General features: G+C 46.8%; 1 protein-coding gene across 1 annotated transcript in view; it reads right to left on the reverse strand.

Annotated features, from left to right (window-relative positions):
• ITGB7 (integrin subunit beta 7) overlaps positions 1-21,523 on the reverse strand; it is an 887,312-nt gene that overhangs the window by 660,198 nt on the left and 205,591 nt on the right. The window contains exon 2 of the mRNA XM_078687492.1: positions 8,035-8,129. Within this exon, the coding sequence (XP_078543618.1) occupies positions 8,035-8,129 (95 nt within the window). The remainder of the gene's footprint in view (positions 1-8,034; positions 8,130-21,523) is intronic.

Consider the following 21,523-nt stretch of genomic DNA (forward strand, 5'->3'; position numbering starts at 1 on the left):
GTGCTGGTGGTGGGGGAGGGTACCCCACGTGGAGATATAGCACTCCCTATTCATTTATTACATTTTGATCTGCCCTGGGAGTGTGTGTCATTAAAAGGGCTGCAGCCTTCAAATAACAAGCATAGGGGAGGAGGAGGCAGCCACAGCAGAGGAGAAGAGTGAGCAGCAGCATCAGGGCAGCATGAGAGAGTAGGGAGAGGAGAGCAAGAGAGGGAGCCAGCATGGGCAAGTTCCTGAGCCTAAACAAGCAACAATCTAAAAAGAGTGCTTGTAAAGTAATACATTACATGAAGAGTAAGAGCATATGTAACTGGTGCTGTCCTCATAGGAGGTTACAAAAGTAGAGAAGAAGGGACTACAGAGCATATTACCCAAAGGAAAGCAGCCATGTACGAAGGACAGTAAAAGGAGCCCATTAGAAAGATGGGCTGTGCTTAAAGCCCATATTCTAGATACAGCATGTCTTGAAGAGACAGCGCATGCGCTGCATAGGCGAGACCTAAAAATCACTTGTTCCCGCATAGAGTACGTACCAAACAGGCCAGTAAACAGTAGAAATCACTGGTCCCTGGAAAAAAACGATTGACTTTGATAGCAGTACAAAAGGGGGTGGTGATGGACGGAGCATCTGAATCAATCAAACACTCACACCCAGTCAAAAGATCTGGGTTTAATCCATCACCGTTCTTTAGCCCACTCTGCCACCCCAGTTCAGACATGGCTATATGCAAATCAGTCTGACCCTGTGCCTCATGGGAACAGTCCAGCCCGAACTGCCAAGCCATGTCTTCCCTGGACCGGAAACAAGCTTCCGAGGACCGGTTTCTGGCATTCCAGCCGTCTTCAGCCCGGCTTGCTTGAATCCAGTGGCAAAGTGAGCAAGGGACTCACGTCTGAGCATACCCTGCCACACTTATGGCGGCCAAAAGCGGTACAAAAGGGGGTGGTGATGGACGGAGCATCTGAATCAATCAAAACACTCACACCCAGTCAAAAGATCTGGGTTTAATCCATCACCGTTCTTTAGCCCACTCTGCCACCCCTGTTCAGACATGGCTATATGCAAATGTGTCTGACCCTGTGCCTCATGGGAACAGTCCAGCCCGAACTGCCAAGCCATGTCTTCCCTGGACCGGAAACAAGCTTCCGAGGACCGGTTTCTGGCATTCCAGCCGTCTTCAGCCCGGCTTGCTTGAATCCAGTGGCAAAGTGAGCAAGGGACTCAAGTCTGAGCATAACCTGCCACACTTATGGCGGCCAAAAGCGGTACAAAAGGGGGTGGGTATGGACGGAGCATCTGAATCAAACAAACACTCACACCCAGTCAAAAGATCTGGGTTTAATCCATCACCGTTCTTTAGCCCACTCTGCCACCCCAGTTCAGACATGGCTATATGCAAATCAGTCTGACCCTGTGCCTCATGGGAACAGTCCAGCCCGAACTGCCAAACCATGTCTTCCCTGGACCGGAAACAAGCTTCCGAGGACCGGTTTCTGGCATTCCAGCCGTCTTCAGCCCGGCTTGCTTGAAACCAGTGGCAAAGTGAGCAAGGCACTCACGTCTGAGCATACCCTGCCACACTTATGGCGGCCAAAAGCGGTACAAAAGGGGGTGGTGATGGACGGAGCATCTGAATCAATCAAACACTCACACCCAGTCAAAAGATCTGGGTTTAATCCATCACCGTTCTTTAGCCCACTCTGCCACCCCAGTTCAGACATGGCTATATGCAAATCAGTCTGACCCTGTGCCTCATGGGAACAGTCCAGCCCGAACTGCCAAGCCATGTCTTCCCTGGACCGGAAACAAGCTTCCGAGGACCGGTTTCTGGCATTCCAGCCGTCGTCAGCCCGGCTTGCTTGAATCCAGTGGCAAAGTGAGCAAGGGACTCACGTCTGAGCATACCCTGCCCCACTTATGGCAGCCAAAAGCGGTACAAAAGGGGGTGGTGATGGACGGAGCATCTGAATCAATCAAACACTCACACCCAGTCAAAAGATCTGGGTTTAATCCATCACCGTTCTTTAGCCCACTCTGCCACCCCAGTTCAGACATGGCTATATGCAAATCAGTCTGACCCTATGCCTCATGGGAACAGTCCAGCACGAACTGCCAAGCCATGTCTTCCCTGGACCGGAAACAAGCTTCCGAGGACCGGTTTCTGGCATTCCAGCCATCACTGGGGGTGAGTGTTTGAATTGTTCAAACGCTCCGTCCATCATCCCCTTTTGTATCGCTTTGTTCGCCCTAAGTGTGGCAGGGTATACTCAGACGTGAGTCCCTTGTTCACTTGGCCACTGGATTCAAGATAGCCTGGCTGATGAGGATTATGAATCCGAAACCGGTCCCAGGATGCTTGTTTCCGGTCCAGGGAAGACATGGCTTGGCAGTTCGGGCTGGACTGTTCCCATAAGGCACAGGGTCAGATTGATTTGCATATAGCTATGTCTGAACTGGGGTGGCTGAGTGAACTAAAGAATGGTGATGGATTAAACCCAGATCAGTTGACTGGGGGTGAGTGTTTGATTTGTTCAAACGCTCCGTCCATCATCCCCTTTTGTATCGCTTTGTTAGCCCTAAGTGTGGCAGGGTATACTCAGACGTGAGTCCCTTGTTCACTTGGCCACTGGATTCAAGATAGCCTGGCTGATGAGGATTATGAATCCGAAACCGGTCCCAGGATGCTTGTTTCCGGTCCAGGGAAGACATGGCTTGGCAGTTCGGGCTGGACTGTTCCCATAAGGCACAGGGTCAGACTGATTTGCATATAGCCATGTCTGAACTGGGGTGGCTGAGTGAACTAAAGAATGGTGATGGATTAAACCCAGATCAGTTGACTGGGGGTGAGTGTTTGAATTGTTCAAACGCTCCGTCCATCATCCCCTTTTGTATCACTTTGTTCGCCCTAAGTGTGGCCGGGTATACTCAGACGTGAGTCCCTTGTTCACTTGGCCACTGGATTCAAGATAGCCTGGCTGATGAGGATTATGAATCCGAAACCGGTCCCAGGATGCTTGTTTCTGGTCCAGGGAAGACAGTGGCTTGGCAGTTCGGGCTGGACTGTTCCCATAAGGCACAGGGTCAGACTGATTTGCATATAGCCATGTCTGAACTAAGGTGGCTGAGTGAACTAAAGAATGGTGATGGATTAAACCCAGATCAGTTGACTGGGGGTGAGTGTTTGATTTGTTCAAACGCTCCGTCCATCATCCCCTTTTGTATCGCTTTGTTCGCCCTAAGTGTGGCAGGGTATACTCAGACGTGAGTCCCTTGTTCACTTGGCCACTGGATTCAAGATAGCCTGGCTAATGAGGATTATGAATCCGAAACCGGTCCCAGGATGCTTGTTTCCGGTCCAGGGAAGACATGGCTTGGCAGTTCGGGCTGGACTGTTCCCATAAGGCACAGGGTAAGACTGATTTGCATATAGCCATGTCTGAACTGGGGTGGCTGAGTGAACTAAAGAATGGTGATGGATTAAACCCAGAGCAGTTGACTGGGGGTGAGTGTTTGATTTGTTCAAACGCTCCGTCCATCATCCCCTTTTGTATCGCTTTGTTCGCCCTAAGTGTGGCAGGGTATACTCAGAAGTGAGTCCCTTGTTCACTTGGCCACTGGATTCAAGATAGCCTGGCTGATGAGGATTATGAATCCGAAACCGGTCCCAGAATGCTTGTTTCCGGTCCAGGGAAGACATGGCTTGGCAGTTCGGGCTGGACTGTTCCCATAAGGCACAGGGTCAGACTGATTTGCATATAGCCATGTCTTAACTGGGGTGGCTGAGTGAACTGAAGAATGGTGATGGATTAAACCCAGATCAGTTGACTGGGGGTGAGTGTTTGATTTGTTCAAACGCTCCGTCCATCATCCCCTTTTGTATCGCTTTGTTCACCCTAAGTGTGGCAGGGTATACTCAGACGTGAGTCCCTTGTTCATTTGGCCACTGGATTCAAGATAGTCTGGCTGATGAGGATTATGAATCCGAAACCGGTCCCAGGATGCTTGTTTCCGGTCCAGGGAAGACATGGCTTGGCAGTTCGGGCTAGACTGTTCCCATAATGCACAGGGTCAGACTGTTTTGCATATAGCCATGTCTGAACTGGGGTGGCTGAGTGAACTAAAGAATGGTGATGGATTAAACCTAGATCAGTTGACTGGGGGTGAGTGTATGATTTGTTCAAACGCTAAGCGCTCCGTCCATCATACCCTTTTGTATCGCTTTGTTCGCCCTAAGTGTGGCAGGGTATACTCAGACGTGAGTCCCTTGTTCACTTGGCCACTGGATTCAAGATAGCCTGGCTGATGAGGATTATGAATCCGAAACCGGTCCCAGGATGCTTGTTTCCGGTCCAGGGAAGACATGGCTTGGCAGTTCGGGCTGGACTGTTCCCTTTAAGGCATAGGGTCAGACTGATTTGCATATAGCCATGTCTGAACTGGGGTGGCTGAGTGAACTAAAGAATGGTGATGGATTAAACCCAGATCAGTTGACTGGGGGTGAGTGTTTGAATTGTTCAAACGCTCCGTCCATCATCCCCTTTTGTATCACTTTGTTCGCCCTAAGTGTGGCCGGGTATACTCAGACGTGAGTCTCTTGTTCACTTGGCCACTGGATTCAAAATAGCCTGGCTAATGAGGATTATGAATCCGAAACCGGTCCCAGGATGCTTGTTTCCGGTCCAGGGAAGACATGGCTTGGCAGTTCGGGCTGGACTGTTCCCATAAGGCACAGGGTAAGACTGATTTGCATATAGCCATGTCTGAACTGGGGTGGCTGAGTGAACTAAAGAATGGTGATGGATTAAACCCAGAGCAGTTGACTGGGGGTGAGTGTTTGATTTGTTCAAACGCTCCGTCCATCATCCCCTTTTGTATCGCTTTGTTTGCCCTAAGTGTGGCAGGGTATACTCAGACGTGAGTCCCTTGTTCACTTGGCCACTAGATTCAAGATAGCCTGGCTGATGAGGATTATGAATCCGAAACCGGTCCCAGGATGCTTGTTTCTGGTCCAGGGAAGACATGGCTTGGCAGTTCGGGCTGGACTGTTCCCATAAGGCACAGGGTCAGACTGATTTGCATATAGCCATGTCTGAACTGGGGTGGCTGAGTGAACTAAAGAATGGTGATGGATTAAACCCAGATCAGTTGACTGGGGGTGAGTGTTTGATTTGTTCAAACGCTCCGTCCATCATCCCCTTTTGTATCGCTTTGTTCACCCTAAGTGTGGCAGGGTATACTCAGACGTGAGTCCCTTGTTCATTTGGCCACTGGATTCAAGATAGTCTGGCTGATGAGGATTATGAATCTGAAACCGGTCCCAGGATGCTTGTTTCCGGTCCAGGGAAGACATGGCTTGGCAGTTCGGGCTGGACTGTTCCCATAAGGCACAGGGTCAGACTGATTTGCATATAGCCATGTCTGAACTGGGGTGGCTGAGTGAACTAAAGAATGGTGATGGATTAAACCCAGATCAGTTGACTGGGGGTGAGTGTTTGATTTGTTCAAACGCTCCGTCCATCATCCCCTTTTGTATCGCTTTGTTCACCCTAAGTGTGGCAGGGTATACTCAGACGTGAGTCCCTTGTTCATTTGGCCACTGGATTCAAGATAGTCTGGCTGATGAGGATTATGAATCTGAAACCGGTCCCAGGATGCTTGTTTCCGGTCCAGGGAAGACATGGCTTGGCAGTTCGGGCTAGACTGTTCCCATAATGCACAGGGTCAGACTGATTTGCATATAGCCATGTCTGAACTGGGGTGGCTGAGTGAACTAAAGAATGGTGATGGATTAAACCTAGATCAGTTGACTGGGGGTGAGTGTATGATTTGTTCAAACGCTAAACGCTCCGTCCATCATACCCTTTTGTATCGCTTTGTTCGCCCTAAGTGTGGCAGGGTATACTCAGACGTGAGTCCCTTGTTCACTTGGCCACTGGATTCAAGATAGCCTGGCTGATGAGGATTATGAATCCGAAACCGGTCCCAGGATGCTTGTTTCCGGTCCAGGGAAGACATGGCTTGGCAGTTCGGGCTGGACTGTTCCCATAAGGCACAGGGTCAGACTGATTTGCATATAGCCATGTCTGAACTGGGGTGGCTGAGTGAACTAAAGAATGGTGATGGATTAAACCCAGATCAGTTGACTGGGGGTGAGTGTTTGATTTGTTCAAACGCTCCGTCCATCATCCCCTTTTGTATCGCTTTGTTCACCCTAAGTGTGGCAGGGTATACTCAGACGTGAGTCCCTTGTTCATTTGGCCACTGGATTCAAGATAGTCTGGCTGATGAGGATTATGAATCTGAAACCGGTCCCAGGATGCTTGTTTCCGGTCCAGGGAAGACATGGCTTGGCAGTTCGGGCTGGACTGTTCCCATAAGGCACAGGGTCAGACTGATTTGCATATAGCCATGTCTGAACTGGGGTGGCTGAGTGAACTAAAGAATGGTGATGGATTAAACCCAGATCAGTTGACTGGGGGTGAGTGTTTGATTTGTTCAAACGCTCCGTCCATCATCCCCTTTTGTATCGCTTTGTTCACCCTAAGTGTGGCAGGGTATACTCAGACGTGAGTCCCTTGTTCATTTGGCCACTGGATTCAAGATAGTCTGGCTGATGAGGATTATGAATCTGAAACCGGTCCCAGGATGCTTGTTTCCGGTCCAGGGAAGACATGGCTTGGCAGTTCGGGCTAGACTGTTCCCATAATGCACAGGGTCAGACTGATTTGCATATAGCCATGTCTGAACTGGGGTGGCTGAGTGAACTAAAGAATGGTGATGGATTAAACCTAGATCAGTTGACTGGGGGTGAGTGTATGATTTGTTCAAACGCTAAACGCTCCGTCCATCATACCCTTTTGTATCGCTTTGTTCGCCCTAAGTGTGGCAGGGTATACTCAGACGTGAGTCCCTTGTTCACTTGGCCACTGGATTCAAGATAGCCTGGCTGATGAGGATTATGAATCCGAAACCGGTCCCAGGATGCTTGTTTCCGGTCCAGGGAAGACATGGCTTGGCAGTTCGGGCTGGACTGTTCCCTTTAAGGCACAGGGTCAGACTGATTTGCTTATAGCCATGTCTGAACTGGGGTGGCTGAGTGAACTAAAGAATGGTGATGGATTAAACCCAGATCAGTTGACTGGGGGTGAGTGTTTGAATTGTTCAAAAGCTCCGTCCATCATCCCCTTTTGTATCACTTTGTTCGCCCTAAGTGTGGCCGGGTATACTCAGACGTGAGTCCCTTGTTCACTTGGCCACTGGATTCAAGATAGCCTGGCTGATGAGGATTATGAATCCGAAACCGGTCCCAGGATGCTTGTTTCCGGTCCAGGGAAGACAGTGGCTTGGCAGTTCGGGCTGGACTGTTCCCATAAGGCACAGGGTCAGACTGATTTGCATATAGCCATGTCTGAACTGGGGTGGCTGAGTGAACTAAAGAATGGTGATGGATTAAACCCAGATCAGTTGACTGGGGGTGAGTGTTTGATTTGTTCAAATGCTCCGTCCATCATCCCCTTTTGTATCGCTTTGACTTTGATAGCAGGCAAGTGCATTTTTAGAGCCTAATTGATGTTCATTGTTGGCACATTATAGTGGCTCCTGTAGATGGGGGCTTGGTTTTGACTGGTTGTATATAATGATCTCACATGAGCTACTGTGAAAGAACTGCTTGCTGTTGGCTGCCTATCTGTAATATCCTGATAGGGGGCTGCAGTCTCCTGACAGGGTCTGCTGTGAATGGGGTCCTAGAATTGGCTGGTTCTTTGTGAAGTATCGATTGGGGCTCCAGTGTGACCGGGGCAGTGATTGGTCCTTGATTATTGTTACAGAATATTCTGGTAGCTATTCCTGTTGAGAACAAGGACTTGGGATTTACAGAAATACTCTAATAGGAGATCAGTTGGAAGTTGTTATGGTTCTGCTGCTTGTCATCAGATATCTTGATCAGAAAATCCTTTTCAAAGAAAGTGTTAGTATGATTTTTTAAAGTTAGTACATGTGCCGGTGACCAATGTGTCCTTAGTAACTCTCACCTTCCTTGAAGACCGTTTTTCCATTTCCTACAATGATTAGCATGAAGATAGTAGCAAGAGACATGCTGTTCACGATGTAGTTCATGCTGTAGATTCTGAAAGAGAGTTTTTAATAGAGACGTGTGACACTTAATTTTTTTAAGTTAGAAGCAATGACAGTAAACACTTAATTTACAGCTCTTTACAGTGGAATATGAAGAATCACTTTTATAAAGACGAAGGGCCTGATGTACTAAACATTTTAGCAGTCACAAATTCTCCTTTTTACAACATCAGTGGGCTTGTAACTGCTATAAAGGCAGACTGCTAAACCTATTTTAGGTTCAGTAAAGATTTAGCAACTCCTAAAATGGGTTTAGAAATAGATACCAAATTGCAGTTTAGAAGGGGCGTGTTGAGGATGTCCATCCCAAGTAGCAATTCAGTACCCTATGTATCAATGGTCTGCAAACATAATTCTGTTGCAACCTATTGATAAGTTACTGATTCCCAAGTTGGAGTGATAACTGATTTACAAAGGGAAAGGGTTCCCCTTTAGACCCTTCCACCTTTGGAAATTGGTGTGACAACTTTAGCGGTGGTAGTCATTGGTCTGGGGGACAACTCCCAGCTCTTATTGAAGATTTTCAAACCTGAAAAGTTTTTTTGAGATCAGCCCTGTTTCCTTTAAAGGAATCGACCTCTCTTAAAAATAAAAAACAAATAAAAAAGGTTTTCAAATTTGAAGTATTTTTTTTTATAATCAAATTTATTGTTTTTCGAACACATAGAACAAGTCAGCAAAAGCACGGAGGACAATAGATCAATTACATTCTTGTGAGCATAGCATCCCACGGTTTTATACCCCATAAGATATACACAAACAAAGTAAGGAGGCAATTCAATCCGAACCCTCCACAGTATCCAACCAAATCCCCCACACCCTGCGGTATTTTTTAGGACATCCTCTCGCCATGTAAAGGGCTTTCTACTGGGTCGCGCAATAGTCCACCCCCCTTCGCTACCTCCCAAGATCCGGTGGGTCAGGACATTTCCATGCCGCTGTTATGTCACGCTTGGCTATAATCATAGCTGTGTTAAAGAATATCTTGTCATTTCTAGGCCCGTCCAGCCCGTCCGTGATCCCCAGTAGTGAATGACGTGGGTCATGGGGAACCCCCACCCCAGGACCTCCGTAAGCTCCTCCTCAATGGCCACCCAAAATCGCTCCAGGCGGGGACAGGACCAAACCACATGAAAAAAATCAGCTGGAACATGGTTACATCTCACACATGACGCGTCCGGGCACAAGCCTGCTGGGTGGAGGCACAGGGGAGTGAGGTAAGCTGCATGTCAGTAGTAGAGTTGGATCAGCTTAAGTTTGGCGGAGGCGGTGATCGGCCTGGATGCCATGAGGACGTCGCGCCAGTGCACCTCATTGAGGGGGCCCACCCACTCTACCCTCAACTTATCCAGGGAGGTGGGGTTGTTGTTGACTAAGGTGCGGTATATGCGGGAGATGCCCCGCTTACCCAGGTCTCCCAGCATAGTCTGCGCCTCGATAGGGCTGTATTCGGGGAGCCTTGTGTCATCCGTGATGTGCGCTTGGAGGGCATGCTGCAGCTGTAGATACTTATGGAATTGGGAGGAGTGTAAGGAATAGCGGGCTCGAAGCTCCTGGAAGGAAAGCATATGGCCTTTAGCCCATACGTCCCCCAGTTGTGAGATGCCAATGAGGTCCCATGATTTAAACCTCCTCATCCCACTAACCTCCTGGAGCCATGCCCCATGCCTCATGCCAGAGGGGCTTACATTGGGTCAACCTATGCGCAGTAGTGGTCGGTCGTGGGAGTGCTGCCGGGCTGTGACGTGGGGAAGGGGATTAGATTCGATTTTTCAATCTTATGAGTTGCAGCTTACCTGTGCCCCAGATTGCAGTGAGCAGAGTTCAGGAAGTGATAAGGAGACAGACTAGTGCTGTCTCTTCCCCAAAACAAAAGTTGTTAAAAAAAAAAACGATTTTCCCTTTCTGTGATTACTGACTTTGCCTGTGGTTGTTACAGTTTGAAAATGTAGTTTTAACCTGCCTGTGATTGCATATTTTATCACCTGTTTTGTGTTTTAAACTTGTGGTTTTCCCTGCCCATGATTGCTTTCATTTAACGTGTTGAATTGTGTGTTTTGCAGTCCAAACTCTGAAGTTTATCCCTCTCATTCCTGGTGACAATTCAGTTTTCCCTCCAAATTTCTCCTTTGCTTTGTGGTAAGAACTGTATGTTAAAACAGTGCGCCCCAGCCACCATTTTGTGTTCACAAGCCAGTGAAACCAGCCCCCCTGCCTCTCCCCCCGCAACAGGGATATTCTACATCAGAGGGTGCTTCTGTGAGCTGTTTTAACTGTGTTTACTAGGGACTGCATACTTCGTTTTCTGGCTAGGAGGGGGAGTAAAGTTTTATTCAAACAGCATTGTTAGATTTCAAGTTAGTGAGGCGTTTACCTGCAGAAGTCCAAAGTGTGGATTGAGCCTGTCCGTCTCCTAGGAGATTCTGAACAGGATAAGCAGCTCCCCAGCCCCCACTCCCAGGCCAGCAGACCATTGGCTATTCAGCTACAAGGCAACTGTGAGCCCTCCCCTCACACTTGCCCTGGCCCCTTAAGGCTTTGCTGGGTGCACCCCAAATCATTATCCTCGATGTTTTGAGTTGCAGCCTACCTGTGCCCCAGATTGCAGTGAGCAGAGTCCAGGAAGTAGTAAGGAGACAGACTAGTGCTGTCTCTTCCCCAAAACAAAAGTTGTTCAAAAAGTGATTTTCCCTTTCTGTGATCACTGTCTTTGTCTGTGGTTGTTACAGTTTGAAATTGTAGTTTTAACCTGCCTGTGATTGCATATTTTATCACCTGTCTTGTGTTTTAAACTTGTGGTTTTCCCTGCCCATGATTGCTTCCATTTAACTTGTTGAATTGTGGGATTTGCAGTCCAAACGCTGTTGTGTATCCCTCTCATTCCTGGTGACAATTCATTTTTCCGTCCAAATTTCTCCTTTGCTCCGTGCTAAGACCTACATGTTAAAACAGTGCACCCGCAGCCACCATTTTGTGTTCACAAGCCAGTGAAACCAGCCCCCCTGCCTCTCCCCCCCACACGCAAAAGGGATATTCTACATCAGAGGGTGCTTTTGTGAGCTGTTTAAACTGTGTTTACTGGGGACTGTGCTCTTTGTTTTTTGGCCAGGAGAGGGTGTAAAGTTTTATTCAAACAGTTTTGTTAGATTTCAAGTTAGTGAGGCCTTTACCTTCGGAAGTCCAAAGTGTGGATTGAGCCTGTCTGTCTCCTAGGAGATTCTGAACAGGAGAAGCAGCTTCCAACTCCCTGGCCAGCAAACCTTGTCTGAGGTCACTGGGACCTTATATGGCCTGCTAGTGGTTGGAACATGTGTACACTGATTGGTGGTTGTATCTGGTGTTTCTATTGGATTAGAGTTAATGTCCTCATTGGTTGGGTATTTGAGGGTTCTGATGGGTTTCTGGGTCTGTGATTCAATCAATGTAGGGCTGGGACTAGGGCTAGGGTTAGGATTTCTATTGAAAGTAGGGACTAGGGCGTCCTATGTTATTGGTTGTTGGGAATAGGGTGGAGCTAGGGCTAGGGTTAGACCTTTAATTGGAAGTAGCGATTAGGGCTTCTGGTGTGATAGGTTGCTGGACTAGTTGTGGGACTAAGAGTAGGGTTAGGCTTTCTATTGGAAGTAGGGACTAGGGCTTCCTGTGCCATGGGTTGCTTGAACTTGGGTTGGGACTACTGGTAGGGCTAGGGCCTCTGTTGGACGTAGAGATCAGGGTTTTTGAACTGATTGGGTGCTTGGGCTAGGGCTAAGATTGGCTGTAATGTCCTGGTCTCCTATTGGTTCTAGATTTTAGGGCTAGTGTTGTGATTGGATAGTGTTAGGGCTAGGGTTCCCATTGGCTGAAGGGGTTACCTGATTACTAGGGCTATAAAAGGCCAGGGTTAGGGCATTGAGGCTAAGGGCGGAGAGGACAAGGGCAGTTGCCTGTTTGAGCCTGTTAAGGGCGGAGAGGACAAGGGCAGTTGCCTGTTTGAGCCTGTTCGAGACTGGCCAGGGCCAGAAATACTGCCCTTTAACCCATTTAGCAAAACCCAGCCCACACCATGCACATCCACAAACTTATGGTACTTATGGATCTATATATTTATCACTTTCTTCTAATTTTGCATTTCCAATGCACTGCCCTATTCCTCAGCCTATACTTTGCTCAATATAGCTTCTAGCTCAACCTTATGACTCATCTCAAACATCTTTCAACTACTCTTTCCAATGCACTACCCTATCTCTCATCCTATACATCTATCAATATATCCTCTACATCCACTCTCATTTATCCTAAACCCCATACCACTACTATGATCCCCAAAATAACCCTTTCTAGACTCTCTCCTACTCTACCCCTCCTTGCATCATCTGACACCTCTTTTACCATACCGATCCCCATAAAACAAACTTTTCTAAACCCCTCTGACTCCCCCCTCCAAAACCCCTTTTTACTCATCCAAAAGCCTCCTCTTACTGCTAAAAACAAAAACATCGTTCACTCTTTTATCCCTCCACTATCCTTTTCAATCAAAATTAATAGACTAACATGTTTACTTCCCAAATTCCATATTCAACTATTCTAATTCACCACTAATCCTTTATGGGTTCCGGAGTGGCGTGCTACTTGCCAGAAAAGCGCTTCAACACACATCAGGGGTAACAAGTGCTATATGAATGCAAACCTTTCTTCCCCTTTTATCCCTCCGCTATCCTTCTCACTCCAAATAACTGACTAATATCCACCACTGAAATTACTTCATATTTCACCATATTAATTCACCACTAATCCTTTATGGGCTTCCTGAATAGCGTGCGTCAACACCCCATTAGGGGTAACAAGCGCTATATAAATACAAACCTTTTTCCTCCTCTATCCTTCTGCTATCATTTCAAATCCGAATAACTGACTAACCTATCCACCACTTAAAGTGTACTTGCATGTTTCACTATAATAATTTAACACTAATCCTCTATGGGTCCCGGAGTAACATGCTACTCGCCGAAAAAGCACTTTGACGCCTCGTCAGGGATAGTAAGCTCTATATAAATGCAATTACAATACAATACAATACAATACTGCTTTGACATCACCCTTTTTAAAATTTTCTTCTTCATGGACACTTGATTGGGCAGCAGTTGCAATAGCTGGCCTAAAAAGCTATTCTAATGCTCATATCTGATAAGAGATCTTTTTAACACTAAGGGCCTGATTACGAGTCAGGCAGTCTATCGACCGCCAGACTCGGTGACGCAGGAGTGGTGGTCCACTGTTTTGCCAATTCCGACTGTGTAAATCGTATCGCCGGTGGATGGACAGCTACGCCAGGGAACAGTCATTCCCAGCTGGTGGTGCCGGAGCGCTACAATGTATTATGTTGATGAGGGACTGGTGATGGAGCAAGGTGGCAAAACAAAATTTTGTGTACCCCTTGTGAAATCAATGTTCCATAACATTAACATTTACTAATGGTGTGTTGTGATGGATTAAATCTACAATAGTATAAGATGCACATACATGAACATGAGGGCATACTACTTTTGCTTGCATGAAGCAATATAATTAACTAATTTGTGTTGGTATTGTGTTGTGAACTAATGCACAGCTTAAATATAAATAAACACAATGTGAATGTGCTTATTGTACACGTTATTGTGCTGAAAAGTCGTCGGATATGTAAGTATGAAACGCATTTATGTGGCTTACCTGCTAGGTAATAACTAATGGGGAAACATTAGCATGGTGGGAGGTAAACAGAAGGGTTTCAGTACCATAATTTAACATGAATTTGTGTTTGTTTCTATGAAAGTTCCAAAAGTGGCCTCTGAGGCCTACAAAATCCGGTTACTCTGGCTAACTGTGAGCAAGTGTTGGACTGTGCATGCATGCCTAAAGTCTGCCAGCGAGAGTGAGCTGCCTGTACTCGGATGGGAAGTTGAAGGCTGCTTTGCCCTGAAGTTAGGATGACTGCCAAAATATGGACATTCGAGTGTTCTAAACGTGAGAAAACAGGCCAACGTTGCGAGTCAAGGAAGTGACCAGGCCAAAGACTGTTTAAAACAATGAACCATTATGATTCTGCTGATTCACCGTGAATATGATGTTGTAATGGTGAGGAGATGCTCACCCACCCCAAATTGTCCAATCAGAACCCGAATTGGTGATGTTAGATACTTTTTAGATATTTTAAGTTAGGAAATTAGTGTATAAAAACCCCTGATTTTGCTTAGAGGTAGTCGCTTTTTCGATTTCCTCTCGAAGTGCTGTCGGATTGCAGATCGATTCCTGGATGTAAGATACTTCAACTTATTTTCATGTTTGCTTTGCAGGAGCTCTAAATAAAATGATCATCCTGAAATGAAGTTAAAGATTTTTACTTAATAAAGAAATAATCAATGCGTAAATGTCAGACATATTAAAGTTTTGCTTTTAATAAAATTAGGAAAATGGAATATTAAAGCTGGTCTTGTGATTTTCTTACGCTTAAATTTTTTCCTAGCTGATCCATTGCCACTATGGTGGTGTGTCTGAGTAAAATTCGTGTTTGTTAAAACCATGGTAAATCGTATAAAACTATAGGTGTAAATAATAACTGATTACATAGGTTTAGACACTCCGCCAAATGTTACAGCATTACTCCTCTGTATTTCACCAATCCTTGAAGCCGAATTAAGTGAATAGAGTAAACATGCAGTGTTATGGGCCCCACTGATGACAGTGTGTGTTCGGTGGTTTCAGGGAAATGGTAAGTGCTGATTAGAAATGATTTTTGGAGTTCCGCTGTAGCAGTTATATCTTGGTAACAGAGTAGTGGTTGCTAAGGAAATTAGCTAGGGTTATGTATAAAATACTATATAGAATTTAATGTACAGAATTATGACTAACATCTCTTGAGTTCGTATTATGTTATATGTAGTTCAGAAAAGGTTTCCAAGTGTTGCGTGAAGCTAGTGCCTCTGTCTGCAGGCAGAGGAAGTGTGGCAAGTAAAGTCGCACAGTGCATTGGTCTGTTTCAAAAAAGTAGTATTGTCGTATACTGGGTGGAAGTAAATTGGTGTCTGCCCGGTGATTCCACAACTTTCCCACACAGCAATGTGATTTTTTCAGCTAAATCTGAGGTTTGCAGGGGTTTCTGGATTGGAAAACGTTGGGGGATTCATGCTAGCGATACCTCCCTGGACTCCCCAGGGTGTCTAGTTTTCAGAAATGTATGGGTTTGGTAGGTTTCCATAGATGGCCGCCGAGCCTCGGCCAAAAACCCAGGTGCCTCCCCTTGCAAAACTAGGTAGTTTTGTGATAGGTAATTTTGATGTCACCACTATACGTTTTGGGCCCTTGCCTGTCGCGGGTACTTGTCCTCTCAACACGAGTGAGGTACCATTTTTATTGGGAGGCCTGGGGGATCACTGGGTGGTAGGAAATTTGTGTCAGCCCGGTGATCCCACAACTTTCCCACACAACAACGTGTTTTTTTCAGCAAAATTTGAGGTTTGCAGGCAATTCTGGGCAGGAAAACGTTGGGGTATCCATGCAAGCCATACCTTCCTGGACTCTTCAGGGTTTCTAGTTTTCAGAAATGTGTGGGTTTGGTAGGTTTCCCTAGATGTCCGCCTAGCCTGGGCCAATAATACGGTGACCCCCATGCAAAACAAGGTTGTTTTAAGATAGGTAATTTTGAAGTCTCTACAGTATGATTTGGGCCATTTCCTGTGCAGCCACAATGCCTACCAACACAAGTTAGGTGCCAATTGTATCGGTAGACCTTGGAAAAAGCTGGGTGTTAGGACATTTGTGGCAGCTCGGTGATCCCACAATTTTCCCACACAGAAAAGTGAAGAAAATGTGATTTTCTTTTAGCCAAATTTAAGGTTTGCAAGGAATTCTGGGTTGGAAAATGTTGGGAGATCTACGCTAGCTACACCTTCCTGACTCCCCTGGGTGTCTAGTTTTCAGAAACTTCTGGGTTTGGTAGGTTTCCTTAGATGGCCCCTGAGCCCGGGTCCAAAAACGCAGATGACCCCCTTAAAAAAACAGGTTGTTTTGTGATAGATAGGTAGGCACCTGTGTTTTTGGTCCCGGGTTTGCAGACAACTAGGGGAACCTAGAAAACCCAGACATTTCTGAGAACTAGACACCCGTGGGAGTCCAGAGAGATGTGGCTTGCTTTGAACTCCAACATTTTCCTTCCAAGAATTCACTGCAAACCTCAAATTTAGCTAAAATGTCACATTTTCCTGTAATGTCTGTGTGGGAAAGTTGTGGTATCACCACACGGCATACATTTGCTAATACTCAGCATTCCACTCAGTCTCCCGATAAAAATGGTACCTTACTTGTGTGGATGGGCCAAGTGCCTATGACATGGAAGGGCCAAAAACGTGTAGAGATTGAGGGGGTCCCAAAGCGAGTCCAAAAAGGCAGTTTGTTTATATGTCTTTAGGCTGATGCTGCTTTGGGCACCCACACAAGTGAGGTATCATTTTTCTTGGGAGACCTAGGGGAATGCTGGCTAGTAGGAAATTTGCGCCTGCACAGGGGATCAGCAGCCAAGCATCATCCATGCAAACAGCCAGCCAAGCACCAGTCTACGCACACCGCCAGCTAAGCGCCACTCCACGCACACCACCAAGCAAGTGGCAATCTACGCACACCGTCATCAAGCGCAAGTCCACCCACACCATTAGCTAAGTGCAGTTCCACACACACCGCCAGCAAAATGCCAGCCAAAGGTCAGTACACGCAGACCGTCAGCGAAACTCCAGTTTACACACACACAAACTCTTCCTGGTTTTTAGGGGTTTTCTGCCCCGCTTGGGAGCAGATGAGAATAAAAATATCACTGAAACCGCCAAAATGTGTGCCTAAAAAAAAGGAGCGACACTTGCCTATGGGGCTTCTCACTGGCATGGCTATAAACATGTCACTGGTGCCTAGTGGGCTTTCGCCCCCATCTGCCTCCTGGGGAGGCAGAACGATTTTTTGGGGGGGTTGGGGCATTGGAAAGCCCATTTTGGGCAGCCCCACCCTTAAATACATAGAAAGAAATCCCTGGTGCCTAGTGTGCTTTCTGCCCCCCCCCCCCAGGTGCAGATCAGGAGATATTGCCCCCATCTTCCTCCCAAGGGAGGCAGAAAGGCTGTGAAATATTTTTGAGGGTGTGGGGGCATTAGCATGCCCATTTTAGGCAGACCCCACCCCTAAAGCTCAGGGGCTATTGCCCCATTTCCCTCATGGGTGTGGGCAGAACGACTGTGGAATTTTGCGGGGGTGGGGGATTGGCATGCCCAACCCGGGCAGCCCCCACCCCTAAATAAAATAAGGAAAATAATCCCTGGCATCTAGTGGTCTTTCTGAGCTCCCGGGGGGAAGATCAGGGGATATTGCCCCATCTACCTCCCGGGGGGGCAGAAAGACTGTGGACATTTGCGGGGGTGTGGGGCATTGACATGCCAGTCTCGGGCAGCCCCCACCCCTAAATCCAATAAAAAAAAATGGCATCTAGTGGGCTTTCAGCCCCCCGGGGTGGGGGGGGCAGATTGGGGGCTACTTCCCCCCAGGGAGGCAGAAAGACTAGAATTTTGACTGGGAGGAGGAGGATTTGGTATGCCCCTCTTGGGCAGCCCCCACCCCTTAATCACATTTTTAACATATCCCTGGCTTCTAATGGGTATTCTGCTGCCCCCAAGGGGCCAGATTGGGGGCTTCTGCCCCATCTGGCCCCCAGGAGGTGCAGAATGACTGGAAATTCGCTGGGGGGGGGGCATTGTCATGTCCATCTTGGGCAGCCCCACCCCTAAATCAAATTTAAAGGGTGCTTTCTGCTGCCCCCCAATGGGGTTAGAAAGACTGAATGTGCCAAAATGTACTGGGGGAGCAAAGGCCCTTGCCCAAGGGGCTGCTCCCCCCTCCCTGGTGCCTAGTGGGTGGATCCCTGGGCGATCCCCAAGCAGGCATCCACTAGGGAGAAGTACCATTGGAAAGGGGAGTTTCCCCCCTTTCCGAAAATACCTCTCTTGACTTTCTACGTGCTCAGGGGGCTGAGATAGGCCCCTGAGCACGTAGAAAGTGAAACTAAAATTAGCCTATTGGCTCATTTCAGTTTCGGTTTGTCTGAAATGAGGACAGTGTGACGTGTGTGCTGATCTTCATTTCATAGAAACCAAAGAGACAGCCTCGGGAGCTGGGAACGCCCTTCCCCAGCTCACGAGGCTGTTGGGGGAAAAAAGGAAATCCCTCTGGTGCCCGCACCAAAGGGATTTCAGGTGTCATGTGCGAGGACGGCCAGGAGCCCTCCTGCGCATTGAGCACCGTGGCGCAAGATGGCTTCCAGCCGCCCTGCACATGGAAGGGGTTACAAAAAAAAAGTAAATTGCTGAACCTCAATAGTAAATTGACCAGTTCTTTGATAGACGCTAACACAGTCTTCAAACTTGCTGCATTTAAAGTAATAAGCCTTTTTAATTATTTCATCTAGGTTATCATTTAAATCCACTGTCTTTGTCACAGATAGTTAACTCATTTATGTTGCCTGATATAAACGATTAGACCTCATTTGGGAAAAATATATTTTGTAAGAAAGCAATTCCCATTCTTATCACTTCAAACATAGGAAATTCATATCTTGCAGTAGAAAATGATTATTTCCATTTCAAAGTTCTCCCATTATGATTAAAATCAGCACCTACGGCCGAAGTCAGAAAACATAACTTACGCATTTGAGCATATTTACACTTTGAAGTAAATTTACTACTTTTGGTTTTCACAAATTCTGAGTGTAAACTTACAACAAAGGTGTAAGTTACTTGTCTTCACCCTCCAAGTATAGCAATTGGCTTATAAAATATTTTTAGTTTGAACTCAGCCCGGGGTACATACTGGGGCTCAACACAATGCCCCAGTTGATCAGGGTACCCCTAATCTGCATCCTTATCCCTTACTTTTTTTATTTCTTATGACACAGGGACTGAGTAGCTGATTCTCAAAATGGCAGATGCAATATTTTCTTCAGGTTGTGGCCAGTCAATCAGATCACATGTTTTGCGCTTGTGGTACCACGGTTGAAACACGAACACACAGTGTCGCTATATATACATACATTTTAAGCCTTCATTTCTTGAAAACTACTTAGCAGATTTACACACTTTCTAGATGAAGATCTAGCTCTCTGCCAAATTTGGTGTAATTCTGTTCAGCAGTTTTGGCTGTATCGCTGTCCATCCTGTGAAAAACTGAGGGGAGAAAGGCGTTTTGCAACCCCCCCCTTTTTTTCTCACCGCAAAACTTTTCAGGAAGGAGCTGAGTTGCCCAAACTTCTATCTTTTGGGAAAGTATCTATCTACCTATCTATCTATCTATCTATCTATCTATCTATCTATCTATCTATCTATCTATCTATCTATCTATCTATCTATCTATCTATCTATCTATCTATCTATCTATCTATCTATCTATATATATACATATATATATTTATATATATATATATATATATATATATATATATATATATATATATATATATATATACTAGCAGCCCGTCCCGACGTTGTCCGGGTATGAAATAGAATGCGTGTAATGTGTGTATTTGGCAAGGGCAATTTATTTTAAAATCTCGCGGTAGACAACATTTTTTGTTTCATTAGAATGGGGACGGAGAAGGCCCAGCTGCAGCCCTGGTTGATGTCAGCAGGCGCGTTTAACTGGTGTAGTGATCCGCCGCCTGAGCTCGGGTACAGCCCTGGTTGATGTTAGCAGGCGCGTGGAATGTCGTTGAATGAGAGAGTTATCAGCCTCGGGTAAATCTGTTTAATGAGAGAGTTGAGTGACAGCGAGTAGGTGAGGCTGCAGTAATTGTCCCCGCAGACACACTCATTTGCGTGTTCCCCCACTTGAGCCCCAGATGCAGGCCTGTTTGATGTTAGCAGGCGCGTGTTCCCCCGCTTGAGGCCCAGCTGCAGCCCTGGTTGATGTTATCAGGTGTGTGTAATTAGTGTACTGACCCGCCGCCTGAGCCCGGCTAGAGCCCTGGTTGATGGTAGCAGGCGCGTGTAATTTCGTTGAATGAGAGAGTTCACTAACAGCGCGCAGGAGAGGCTGCAGTAACCTTATTTACCACGCCTCCAGCTGAACGCGTTTGTTACGCCCCCGGCACACAGCCACAGCAGACGATCTTCTGATTAATGTTCGACCCACATGGCATGAAGGGCGGACCGTAGCACACGCCCCCAGCGTTTCTCACGCCCCCAGCGTGCCCCTTGATGGTGCGCAATTGCGTTCACATGGCATGAAGGCCAGACACATGCCCCCAGCGTTTCTCATGCCCCCAGCGTGCCCCTTGATGCTGCGCAGCAACGTAATTGGCGCTTGTATGTACGACTCACATGGCATGAAGGGCGGACACACGCCCCCAGCGTTTGTCACACCCCCAGCGTTTGTCATGCTCCCAGCACACGCCCACAGCCCACGATATGATGGCCGTACCACACGCCCCCAGCGTTAGTCACGCCCCCAGCCCACGCACACAGCACAACGCAGACACGCCCACAAGGGACTACTTTGCTGGAACGGTTCTTTTACTTTTTAAATGTATATGGTGGCCGTCTGCATAGCCTATGTCCTTTTGCTGCACCTGCCCTTTCCAACGCTGTCTTGGGTGTTGTGATTGGTGCTGTGGTTACTGAGATTACCCGCCTCAAAGGTTTGGGCTCTCTCTTTATAATATTAGTATGGATTTCCTGCAGGGTCTGGTTATATCATTGGACTCCTATATCCAGGATACTGGGGACTTTTTGTTCAAATTACAAGTAATTGAGTGGGTGGAAGGTTATTGGATGTTGGCACTTGATGTATCTTCTCTTTATACGAGCATAGTACATGATGATGGGATTGCCGCGGTTCACTATTACCTGTCTCGGCGGGCAAAGCAATTCAAAGAACATAACACCATGTTACTTATAATGCTTCGTTTTTGTCTGAACATTAATGTGTTCATGTTCAACAGTCTTATCTATCGTCAGTTACAAGGAGTAGCGATGGGGGTCAGTTTCTCTCCAAGCTACGCATGTTTGCACATGGGAGCTTGGGAGGAACTGGTCCTCAAGGCTGAATATAGTGAGGTATTCAACTCCAATATCGTTGCCTGGTATCGCTTCATAGACTACCTATTTGTTGTATGGAAAAGTGGGAGGGAGGATGCTGAAGAATTTGTAAAAGCGATTAACATCAACAAACTTAATCTGAACTTTACTGTAACAATGAGCCAGACTAATGTAACTTTTTTGGACACAGAAGTGTACATAGAGAACAATAAGATTGAGACTAGGCTCTTTATATAAGAAACAGCGGGCAATACAATTTTGCATGCGGCTAGTGCTCACCCTGCACATCTGATAGCCAGCATAC

The sequence above is a fragment of the Lissotriton helveticus genome, chromosome 1_1 (genome assembly GCF_964261635.1).
Source record: "Lissotriton helveticus chromosome 1_1, aLisHel1.1, whole genome shotgun sequence".
NCBI classification, from domain to species: Eukaryota; Metazoa; Chordata; class Amphibia; order Caudata; family Salamandridae; genus Lissotriton; species Lissotriton helveticus.